A 13,319-nucleotide genomic window follows, 5' to 3' on the forward strand; every position below is an offset into this window, starting at 1 on the left:
ATAAGAAATCTAATATTATTTCAAGCATTAAAATTCTTTTACCTGATCAATGAGAGTGATGGAAGAAGAAAGGATTTCCTTCCATTTGTCTATCTCTCTCTCGTATAAATACTGTTGTTGTTTCAGTACATTGGCCCACTCCTCCTGTGACTTTGGACTTCTGTAATTATAAAACCTTTTTTTAGACAGGGTTGTATCTAATTACTTGATGTGATTTTGAAGTATGATAAAAATCTTCAGAACCTCACTACATCTAACTCATGAGACTTTTAGACTTTTGAAAACATAAACTTAAAGGTTCTTTTAACATGATTTTAACTCAATCATGTGACATTTGGCTCATGAAAATATGGTGGTTTTTCAACCCATCAGTATATTTTGGAAATAACTTCAGTGAGTAAGACCTCATGTGAAGCTGTAAACCATACAACTGTGAAGATGTAAATAGTAAAGTCAATGTGTAATTATACAGAGACATATCATCGGAGGTGTTAATGGAAACAGATAAAAGTGACTCTCTTCAGTGTCTTTGCCTTGAGAGTACTGTTAAACAACCAAGTATATCACTTTTCTGGTTGGTTACATTTCTCTTTGGTATCATCAACAACAAGATTTTAGTTTGACAGCCATTAATTATAACTGTGTGACTGGGTGATTTAGTCTCATTACAGAGTACAGACTTACGTGGCATCATCGATGTGGGCTTGAGAATGAGGCGAGTACAACATGGATGCGAATCCTTCCAGGGACCAGAGTTTGTAGAACAGTATAGCATTAAATATCACTAGTAAAACCAGCCTGGAATTAGAGAAATAGACATTTACAGAACTCTGCATAGCAAATTCTGAGAATAAGGATTTGGTTACATGTATAAAATTTAAAATACACTGTACATACCGTAATAAAGGTTTTTATGTAGATAATAAGCCCCTCACAGCCTTTATTAATTTGGTGGTTAAAGATCTGGTGTTGAAAATTTTAAGATATTATGATTGTCAGAACTTTGTAAATACAAACCTGTCTACAAAGACCACTTAAGGGACAGGAAAATTGGTCTTTATATTCAGATGGAATTATGCATAGGTTAAATTATGTTGAAATTTGTCATTGGGGACCCTTGAAAAGTTATCTTATTGAACAGGTAGCCTTTATACAGAGGTCGTCACAATGGCAGGTTTTACTGCACTTAAAAATCAAATAGCCTATCTGATGGTATAAAGTTACAGGAGATTGAGATGGGGAGGTTTATCACAGTTTGTGTATGATTATGTCAATTTACTTACACAACAAGTATAACTCGGACTAAAGTGTCTGCGTTTAATTTTGTCAATTTCTCTTCCCTATGAGATGAAACCGCTGTAAAACAGAAAGGCATACATCAAAAGAGGCTCATCATAAGTGTATTACTCTCCATTCTCTAAAAACATTCTAGTAACTGGAAAAACAAGAGCTGTTGGAGAACAGCAAAGCTCGCCTATTCAGAAGAAGTTGATGTTCAAGTATTTACAATTTAAAAATATCAAGCAGTGCCCTCAGTCAAAAAACCCCTAAAGGGCCCCAAATTGGTTGTATTATCACGTTCAGCATCCATACACATTAGCAAAATAAAATCATAAACATTTATGATGACTTAAGCTTAAACAATAGACAAAATAGAAACTTGCTCAAAAACTTGAACATGGAAATATGACAAATTCACAGACGCAAAAAACCCCTAAAGGGCCCCAATTTGGTTGTATTATCACGTTCAGCATCCACAGCTCATCCATACACATTAGCAAAATAAAATCATAAACATTTATCATAAACATTTATGATGATTTAAGCTTAAACAATAGACAAAATAGAAACTTGCTCAAAAACTTGAACATGGAAATATGACAAATTCACAGACGCAAAAAACCCCTAAAGGGCCCCAAATTGGTTGTATTATCACGTTCAGCATCCATACACATTAGGGAAATAAAATCATAAACATTTATGATGACTTAAGCTTAAACAATAGACAAAATAGAAACTTGCTCAAAAACTTTAACATATGGAAATATGACAAATTCACAGACTCAACAAGAGGCCCATGGGCCTTAACGGTCACCTGATTTCAGATACAGAATGAAACAAAGACATGCATATAAACACTATATATTGGCCCATCAGGTCCTTGAAGTCAGTCAGTGATTTTATAAATTTGACTTTTTAATCTATGAAGATTATGTGAATTCAGAAGAAAGATTTTTGAAATGTTATCCATTTTGACCCCTTTTGGCCCCGCCCCTCTGGTCCCTGGGGGTCGGCCAAGACCAATATGGATATGATGTTAAAATGCTATCTCAGGCTAATAATTCTAACCCAGATTGACTAATTTCCTATGAAAAATAGGCAAATAATGTTCATAAAAGTGTTTTTCCTTTAAAAACTATAGTAAATTTGACCCCCTCCCCAGGGGAAAATTCTGAGACCCCAGGGTCATATAATTCACAATTTTTGTAAAGGACTTTAAGACCTTTCCATCTATGCATTTGATTCATGAGTATTTGATTCAACCAGTTCCAGTATTTCAGAAGAAGATTTTTAAAGTTTTAGCCTATTTGACCCGTTTTGGCCCCATCCCTAAGGCCCCTGGGGATCAGTCATGGAAAATTTATTGATAAGATTCAATGGCCATCACATAGGGATAATTCTGACAACAATTGACTAATTTCCTATTTAAATGACTAAATAATGTTCATAAATGTGTTTTTCCTATATAAACTAAAGTAAACTTAACCCCATCCCCAGGGGGAAACATGAGACCCAAGGGTCATATAATTCACAATTTTCATAAAACACCTTAAGACCTGTCCATCTATGAAGAGTATTAGATTCTACCATTTCCAGTATTTAAGAAGAAGATTTTTAAAGTTTGAGCCTATTTGCCCCTTTTGGCCCCACCCCTCTGCCCCGAGGGGGTGGACAGGACCAATATAGATATATGATAATAAAATGTTATCTCAGGCTAATAATTCTAAACAAGTTTCACACATTTTCTAAGAAAATTGAGCAAAATATGCTCATAAATGTGTTTTCCCTATATAAACTATAGTAAACTTGACCCCCTCCCCAGGGGGAAACATGAGACCCCAGGGGCATATAATTCACAATTTTCATAAAACACCTTAAGACCTGTCCATCTATGAAGAGTATGTGATTCTACCATTTCCAGTATTTAAGAAGAAGATTTTTAAAGTTTGAGCCTATTTGACCCCTTTTGACCCCGCCCCTAAGGCCCCTGGGGGTCAGTCATGGAAAACTGGTTAATAGGATTCAATAGCCATCTCATACTGATAATTCCTTATGCCTTAGAAGGTTTGTGCAAAATTTCATTGAAATTGCTTCAGCAGTTTGAGAAGAAGTTGAAAATGTAAATTGTTTACGGACATACGACGGACGACGGACGACGACGGACAAAAGGCGATTAGAATAGGTCACCTGAGACTTCGTCTCAGGTGACCTAAAAAACCCCTAAAGGGCCCCAAATTGGTTGTATTATCACGTTCAGCATCCATACACATTAGGAAAATAAAATCATAAACATTTATGATGACTTAAGCTTAAACAATTGACGAAACAGAAACTTGCTCAAAAACTTTAACGTGAAATGGGACGCCAACGCGGACGCCGACGCCGGGGTGACAACATTAGCTCCCCCTATTCTTCGAATAGGCGAGCTTATAAGATATACATATTTAGGCACTTATGAACATGAATAATGATCATGGTGAATCTTTAGAGAAACCTGACATTACTATATATACTACAGAATACTACAACTACAATATAAAATACCTCTACATGTTGGTTATCAATTCAAAATACATCATAAAATCTATACCATTTAAATATTAAAGGAATGAAATATCCTGCAGCCAACCATTTTTCTTGGGTTGACACTTTCACAAGGTCGCAAAAAATAATCTGTGATATAATAATGTTGCTTGAAAAATATAGTCCTGTAGCAAATCTTGAAATATTAATTCATTAAAATTTTATTTTACTCATTTATCACAATAATTTTGACCTGCGGCAATAACTTTCTATTATAATAGGATATAGTTCAGGTCAATAATTACTTTACAGGACTTACAGCGTATAGGAGAGGGCGGAGCTGCCTGTGGTGTATGTCGGGATTGTTTGTTCTCCATTAGAGACATATGTCGCGACATTCCGGGTTTTGTCTGTTTCATATTGACATTCTCCATGTTCGTCGTGTTGGTTCGTGTTCGTCGTTTGCGGAGCTTGCGCTTCAGTGACTGTGTCTGAGATCCTTTCGTAGACTCTTGTAACTTTTCAACCTCTCGTTTCAAGTGTGCGTCTAGAGTTTTGAAGAAGTCCTCTGATCCCTGATAGCCATTCTTCTCTATCATACCTACAATAATATTACAATTATCAAATTATTTTCTTCCTTTTATCCATTACCATGACAACTATAACAATCCTAAAACCCAACATTATGCTTGGGACACATGAAAGTTGTAATGATACAGTTCTATTGTGTCTGCAAAACATAAATGTTAGCATTTCCATATGAAATAGGGCTGCAACAGGAATGCCATTTGCCAAAGATAACTAAGAGTTTATGCCCCTTTCCCATTTCATAGCCAGGGTACAAAAAGGGATAGATACTAGCAACCATGTATACCCTAAGTTGTTGATAAAAAAATTCTCTGCAGCTGAATTTTACCTCTGCAGCTGAATTTTACTACTAGGTTTTCTGCCCCTAGTTTGAAATTTACAATCAGACACATCTTGAAACAAAAATAATAACGCAAAATTTAAGTGACAATTTTAATATTCGTCTAGAGACTGATGGCCAGTCAAACAAAATTATTTAAAGAGTCTATATCTAGCTCTATACCCGAGAAACATCCTTTTGGAACTACTTTTTCTCTGTTAACAATATAGAACGTTTCTATTTGAGTAGAACACCTGTTTAAGATTCAGCCACTAGTAAAGTCTCCTAACACAGTACCTGGATGGTAAGGGACAGATATGGGGTAAAACTATTTGCCCCTCCTTCAATTTCAAGGCCAGGGTATTTATATGATAACATAAAAAGATAAACCAATTACTCACTTTTGGCGAGTCCCCACACAGACTTTTTGTATCGCATCTCTGTTGTGATTCTCAGACGAGATTTCTGATGAGTGACACGCGATATACAGAATCTGTTGACGACCTGGAAATTATATCACATGGAACGACAATGTGAGAAAAAATCATTCTACCATACACCTTTATGTTCAAAATCTGTCTGACTACATTCCTTTTTTGACACAGTTCTAAAGAATTCTACAATAATCTTAGCCACTAAAAATTCTTAATATGATCCTACAAAAAGCTTTGATGGTACTTGTACTAGGTGATTTGGAAGAAGCTAATAATGGAATTATGTCAAATCATATGGTCTTAATAGCCAGTCAAATTGTGTTAAAACCAGTCATTTAGGACCCCGATAAAGTGGTCTTATTAAGCAGATGGTCTTTATACAGAGGTAGCCACAAAGGCAGTTTTATCTTAATGCCATTTTCTAATACTTTGAGTTCTGATAACTGTAAAAATAACCTCCCATTCTGAGACTCTTACCAGGAAGGCATCAGCATAAGGAATACCAGCCATGGAGCACTCTGTATCTACCACATACAGGGAGCCAGGCTTGGACAACTTGTACAGAGTCTGCTTCTCAAATGTGTGCGATGATTTTGGTCCAATGGAATAATTAAGTGCCACTGTATAACTAAGTGTTCGATGCCTGTTTCCTGAGCCGTTTGTGTCATCTTGCCACGGAGATACAGTTAGATCTGAAATAAATGTTCTTATTAACAACAGCTGCCATGGGAAATCCTGTTGATACTTCTTTGACCCTTATAGCATTTACATAGATGTACACAGTACTTACTTGAACTGAGTTTAGACAGATGCACACGGGTAGTGAGGTAGTATTTAGATAGATGTACACGACTTACTTGTATAGGATAGATGTACACAGTACTTACTTGTATAGTATTTAGATAGATGTACACAATACTTACTTGTATAGTATTTAGATAGATGTACACAGTACTTACTTGTATAGTATTTAGATAGATGACACAGTACTTACTTGTATAGTATTTATGATAGATGTACACAATACTTACTTGTATAGTATTTAGATAGATGTACACAGTACTTACTATTTTATAGTATTTAGATAGATTGTACTTTTATAGTATTTAGATAGATGTTAGATAGATGTACACAGTACTCACTTGATGATTTGAAATTTACATAGTAGATGTTACTTGATAGTTTAGATAGATGTACACAGTACTTACTTGTATTGCGTTTAGACAGATGTACACTTTGTATAAAGGCTGTGTCATTGTATAAGAGATCAAACAGTTTCTCCACAGGGATATAGTAGACAGCAAACAGCATCTGTTTACTCAAATGGTCATGGTCCGTCGCACAAACTACCTCACCTACAACACAAAGTGATGGGTTCATACTGAGCATCTATAAAAACATCACAATAAACATTGAGGTTTTTTAACCTGGTACAAACATCACAATAAACATTGAGGTTTTTTAACCTGGTACATCTGTAACAAAAACATCATAGTATCAAATATACAGGGGTGCTTTATACAATTTATGATTGATACGAGTTTCGTATAGAATATGAGAGATACTGTACCTTCACTGTCATCTGTGGTATCACTCTGGTCTGTAGGCAGCTCAATAGAATTAGCCATTTTAGGAGATTTGTCCATAGGTGTAAAGTCGAGTACCTCTGGGGACCCCTCCTCCTCAATTTCTCCGTCTACTATGTCTCCGATAGGTACGGCTTCTGACGAGTCAGTGTTGTCACACTGTAATGTACAGCGCAGTATATGTAGGACTAAACATAGGTCCCTTATCACAGTGAACTGTATAAGGCAGATAATCATGGTTAACACTGAATGGGAATAACTCCATGAAATATTAGCATTAACATATTGATAATGTTGGAAGATGTTCCAACGGCGACAGAGCATAAACGATACCCATCATTTGAACAATAATTGATGTTTAATCTCATATGTGTCTAATTCATACAACAATACATATACATTAATTTATTTTGCTTTTGGTACATGCACATGCAGTACTTCATTCCATAAAGGGTACCTAGTGCCGTAGATTTTTTTCCAGGATGCAATTAATTATTCTTAATATTTTTATCTTGAAGTAAATAAGAAGCTTAAACTTTTCAGTTATGGTAATTGTGTAAAGTAAGTAATTTTTATAACTCAAGAAAAATTCTAGTTGGTCTGCTCTTGTTTTTGATAGAGAACAAATACCCTTTGTCAGCGGTGGATCAACTTTAAACATTTACAAAATCATGTTTTTTTCCAATTCAGTTACAGCTGAACTCAGTTAATGCGAACTCGAAAGTACCAAGATAAAACTTCGAGTTATCCGAGTGTTAGAATTAGGTAGTTCTCATGTCTATTGACTATCTCTTTACTTAGTATATATAGACTAGTTCCATGTCGTAAAACGATGTGAACAAGAGAGATGTCAAATTTGCCGATGGTAGTTGCAAAATTATAACAAGAAAACCTAGATATATATTTTGAAATGCCATTCTACGGCAGATTTATGAAAAAGATATCAGCATTTTTAGCGATCTCGTTGTCCACAAAATCTCATTTCGAGTTAAAAGAACATTTGATGTATGATTTTTGTAATTCGGACCCAAAATTTACTTCGTATTATCCAAGTTCTTCTAGTTTTTTCGAATTCGATTTATCCGAGTTCTTTAAACAAAGATAAAGGGGGAATTTGGTCAGGACCGTCAAAGTACTTCGTATTAAGCCGGGTTGTCGAATTATCCGAGTTCGTATCAACCAAGTTCCACTGTATCTTGTATTTTTGATAACATGTTTAATCTGATGAGTATACACAGATACTAACTGTAAAGTTATGTAAATCCCTATGAGGATTTGATCACTGACCTTACTATTTTCCTCCACAGCCTCTTCAACCCCTGACGGTGGCGCCACGTAGTCGTCATCGCTGGACGTCAGACCAAGCTCCTCCCCATAGCTGTAGTGGACCCACTGCCATAGCTCCTTAGGGGACATAGGCTGTAACACCAGGACAAACAATTACAACATCCCTGTCGTAATGTCATTGTTGTCGGGGAGTAAGTTATGTCAATTATAAACAAAACAGCAACTAACACCTGGTATAACATCTAGGAGTTTACAGTGTAATGAACAGGTTCCATTACATCATTTAAAGGATGCATTTTAATGACAAACATCATTACAGAGATTATAATTAATAAATCTCATTAACTCTTTCCATACCTTGTGTTCATCCCGGATTTCATACCGGAAGTAGTCTTGCCCTCGGTTTTTTGAGAAAATGCTGGACAAAATGTCCAGTTGTGCTAATTCAGTTAATTCAAACATTCTTTAGTGGAATCATTTAAACTTACTTGGAAATTGTCTTATGAATTATCTAAAACCTGCATCAAGATTTTGATACTGCAATCTGGAGAGAAGGTGCAACAAACCACCATTTTGTGTATGATGATAACTTCTGTTAGATTTATCTCGTTCCTCTGCCATTAAAACGATATACATGGTCAAAATAAATAATTCTTTAGCATTCAGAAGGTTAATTTGGAATTTAAAATACTTTTCACTGTATGAACATTTTAATATAACAGGAAATTTATTGTTAAGAATGAATATCAATATTAAGTGTTGACTATAGCCTATGTCAACAACCGGGAAGAGGGAGGGTAAAATACTGCCGACTACAGTCGACAATGAAAAGGTATGGAAAGAGTTAAGAAGAAATTTTTATGTACATGTATAGTAAAAAAGTTGACAGAACCATTGTAGCACTTATCAGAGTATATAAACATGGTTTTCGATTCAAGTTCCATTTAATGAGGTATGACTGTAGAACAGATTTATTTGATATTTGTGATACATATGTGTAACTATTTGTATTACAAATTTAATGTAAAAATGTAGATAAACTAAATACGCCTTCCGCGATCACAACTAATTATAGCGACTGACCGAAGGGATCATTCAGACAATACGCATAGATATTGTCCCTTTAGTTTATCTGTATATTCTATATGTGTCCATTATTTATGTTTTTGTGTACGTCTGTGACCGTCCTTAACATGTAATTTTATTTGTTCTTCTTGTGTCTTGACAAAGGGGCAGATCGCCTCGAAAATTTGACAATCTTTTGTCCACACTTTTAGAATTACCCTATATGACAAATTTAATACGTACTTTATATAAACTATTTTTGTTGGTATATAACAAACACATTCTTGCCTCTTCTGATGTTCACTTTTGAGTGATAAACAAATCATACCAAAACATTGTACATGTAACATACTTGTCGATAGCAAGAAACACTTATCTTGTTTAACTGAGGGCTCTTAGTACAATTCTGTCAGCTCCTCAATAAGTGACCTAAAGCGCCCGTATCTGTCATATGGATATTTCATTGACAATAACATTACTATAATTATACTATGAAATCTTTTGTTGACTTGTAATTCAATCAATTCTGTTCATGCAAATTAAAGGTATAGCTTTCTATTCCATGAGAAGATAAAAGGAAAATGAGGTCAGATATTAAATCCACTGCTCATAGAAGCCTTTCTGAGCAATGTATACAACTGATCGGAAAGAAATAGGAAGGCAGTTATTGTTTAAATGATCTGATAGACCTGAACAATGTGTGACTGTTCAGTGAAAATACAAGGCTGTGTAAGGGGACTTTGTCGTTAGTACACTGTACCAATAGCTAGCCAGGACACGTACTGAACCTGTGTTGACTCCCACTACACACATAAACCAGGTCAATTATTAGGCCTCCATATCACTGACAGTATACATGTTAAATACTTACGAACTTCTCCATTTACTCCAATATCAAATGACAACTTTTGAACAATGTCTCTCAATAGTTAATGTTTTTAAATGATGATTTATTTGTATAAAACATTTGAGTTGTTTGATAATTACTCAGCATGTTAAATAACGGCAATTCTTCCCGAACTTCTCACTTTACACGGATTTTCAGACAATTTATCTCTGGATAAAGAATAAGCGACCAGTATGTATATATTACATACATGTTTGATTCACTATAATTCAATATTAAACATTTCTGAACTAAACACTAATTTTGAATGGAGCTGTGAGTATAAACAGTTTAACCTTCATACTGACACAGTACTCACACAGAAATTACACCTATAGAAACAGGACAGTGTAATTAATACCCAAAACAATACAATGATATCACCATGGTAATTACTTACCTACACAGCCATGGTTTGATACTTATGCCTTTACCAAACCTGTTGGTGCCACCACTACCACTACTACGGCCTTATAATGTTATATTCAGGTTAACGACAGGCAGACAATGGCCAATATACAGTACACATGGAATCAATTGATCTGTTCCCACTATAGATTTTACATTAAATTTTGAAGAACTCTGGCTAAGCATACAACTTAAGTGCTAAAGCATTGGCAGCTTACCATAACAAGATTATATCATAAACATTTAAATACCACGGTACACATAATTCTTTTTTATCTCTGCTGGAACAACAATAAGTCATATGTATAGTCAAGTCAATGCTGGATTTTTATCCTTTTACTGGATATTCCAAATGGAAATTTCTAATAACTAATTTTAAGGCTGACAATGCAAAATGTAGTTCAGCACACAATTAAACTTGTCAAGCATGGATAGCTTAGTAATTGACCACACTTTTTTTGATAAACATATTTCTAAACCTTACATCTCATGCTCAATCATTTTGTGTATTCTGCAATATATCTAGCTAGACTAAAATCTCATTGTTTTGTGTAAATTTCACAGCTGAATTAAGTTTCAAGTGTTAGATATTAAGCTGACCATTCCCAGCACTATACGCCATGTTTGTAAAATACACATGGACTGAGGTGGTCAAGGTTTGCTGGCTTCTTGAAAATTAATATAAACGATAAAAAATTTAAACATTTTAATTCTGATGTTTAAGTTTTTAAAGGTTTGCTTATAGTTGTTACACATCAGCAGGTTTTTTTTATTCGATAGGAGAAAAGACACACAGTCATAAACATGTAATTATACACCTTGCTTGTTCCAATTTGTCAGTACATTAATATGTGTTGCCTGTTTTTCTTTGTCTGTGACTTTGAAATTAGACACAATACACAGGATAAAAGTGTTGTTCCATTGGAATGGTGTGACAATTCATAACATGTACAATATAATATGTAATATGAGATCATGAAATTTGTAAAAGTAAATAGCACACATAAGAAATTTAATTTACAGTATCTAGTGTACCAGGTATATACAAGTGTAATTGTTCATGTCTACAAATATGATTTTTTTTTACACTGTATGTATCACTCGCCTGGTTTATTTACCGTATTTTCCGGAGTATAAGCCACGACTTTTTTCCCCTGAATACCCCACAATTCGTACATTTTTGAATCCCTACCCCATACGGATGCTACCAATGCAATATGAGTGTCATCAAATGCAAAGTTTCAAAGTCGTTTATATGGAAATAGCCAAATTGACCCTTTAGGCCCCATTTCTCAGGTCTCTAGGGGTCAGCCCCACCATATGTACAATTTTGAATCCTTAGCCCATAAGGTATAGTAATACCAGTTAATATTTTGAATTGCTCTAACCTTTGTACTTAGTCAGAATCTGACCTGTATGCAAAACCTTAAAATTGAGATTTTCATTTATGCAAAACTTTAAATGTTTCTTTGCTGAAAAATACACAAAACCTTATAAGTACGTAACTGTTTTTATTCATGAAAGATTTTATGTAATACTTATGTTAAAGGTGATTTTCCACAAATTAAAATGTCAGCACAAAATGAAACAATGAAATGACATGTTGTAACAATGACTTTATCTGCTAATGCATGGAAACATCTCCCCACAATTGTAAAACTCTCCTCATTGTTACGAATCTTGGATGCCCGAATTTACAACATAATCACATGATTAGCTGACAGGAAATGAATAAATGTTATGCTGGAGAAGATCGTAGATAATTAACTGACATTTCCATGACAAAGATGATCGCCATATTGACGAGTCTCACGTCTAGTTTACACAGGCATAAAATGACTCGGGATTTTAAAATGACATGTAAAAATGGTTAACCGGGAATATTAACGTTATGAATAGTTACCGGAGTCTTGAAACTTCATATAAATTAAATGAATAAAGTCGTATTTCGTCAATAAACGGCCAGTTTAGCCGAATAACTTTTGAAACGGCCATGCCGCCCAACGCTGATGCTTTGGAACTCTTTAGCGTCGGAGGAGGGAAGTGTATTGCAATGTGTAGACCCGGTAACGGATACGGACCAATCACAAATCAGGATTTGAGAAATTGGTTGGAGTTGTCGCGTGCAACTACTCCAAAAGGGTATAAAAGGGGAGTTCGCCGCTCATTTGTGGTCATCGTCTGCTTACCTCCAGCCTCCGAAACCAGCGTTGACCCTCGTCCGAAAATGGACATGGAATTGGTAAGTTTTGGGTACATTTTTCTAAATGTATAAGTTTTACCCAAAACAGGATATTTTACCCAAAAACTGGAAATTTTACCCAAAACTGGATTGTAAGCTACTTATTAATATTTTACCGGGATATTCTGACATTGTGTTTACCCAATGTCTGGTAAAATGACAGTAGCAGGAAATATTAGAGATTTCTTGGTTAAATGTAAATTTGTAAAGTAATACCCAATAATTATTTCTGGGTACATTTTCATATCTGAATTATTTTATCAAATAATGAACAAAGTTTCTCAATCAAATATTGATAAAAGTTCCGTACCCAAATATGGGTAAATATATACAATGTTGTACATAGCATAGCATTCTCTATCTCTGGATCCATACGGACTGTGAGCTGGAACCAATAAGGATTGTGAATTTCGTAAATGTTGTTTTTATAATAAATTGTAAACTGTATTTTCTGTCTCTGGTTTTCTTTTGGTCACAGTGCTAGGCTGGGAACAAACCTTTACTTTATGTTAACGGTCCTCACCCGAAACTCGGACACGATTATTATACCGGGTAGAGGAAACGTTACATCATGTTAGATTATACAGTATATTGATGGATATACTATTGATGCATTCAAGGATACTTGATGTAGATTCTGATGGGGTTGAATACAGATACATCACAGGATACATCAGGATAATTATGGTAACTGAGCTTC

The 13,319-nt window shown here is 34.8% G+C and overlaps 1 protein-coding gene across 1 annotated transcript in view; it reads right to left on the reverse strand.

Annotated features, from left to right (window-relative positions):
• Positions 1 to 13,319, reverse strand: part of LOC138317808 (protein Aster-B-like) — a 39,548-nt gene that overhangs the window by 3,226 nt on the left and 23,003 nt on the right. The window contains exons 7-15 of the mRNA XM_069259716.1: positions 8,019 to 8,150; positions 6,716 to 6,890; positions 6,354 to 6,500; positions 5,623 to 5,837; positions 5,113 to 5,215; positions 4,124 to 4,405; positions 1,284 to 1,356; positions 685 to 798; positions 43 to 160 (exon numbers count right to left, since the gene is read on the reverse strand). Of these exons, the coding sequence (XP_069115817.1) occupies positions 43 to 160; positions 685 to 798; positions 1,284 to 1,356; positions 4,124 to 4,405; positions 5,113 to 5,215; positions 5,623 to 5,837; positions 6,354 to 6,500; positions 6,716 to 6,890; positions 8,019 to 8,150 (1,359 nt within the window). The remainder of the gene's footprint in view (positions 1 to 42; positions 161 to 684; positions 799 to 1,283; positions 1,357 to 4,123; positions 4,406 to 5,112; positions 5,216 to 5,622; positions 5,838 to 6,353; positions 6,501 to 6,715; positions 6,891 to 8,018; positions 8,151 to 13,319) is intronic.

Source organism: Argopecten irradians, chromosome 3, assembly GCF_041381155.1.
Source record: "Argopecten irradians isolate NY chromosome 3, Ai_NY, whole genome shotgun sequence".
Lineage (NCBI taxonomy): Eukaryota > Metazoa > Mollusca > Bivalvia > Pectinida > Pectinidae > Argopecten > Argopecten irradians.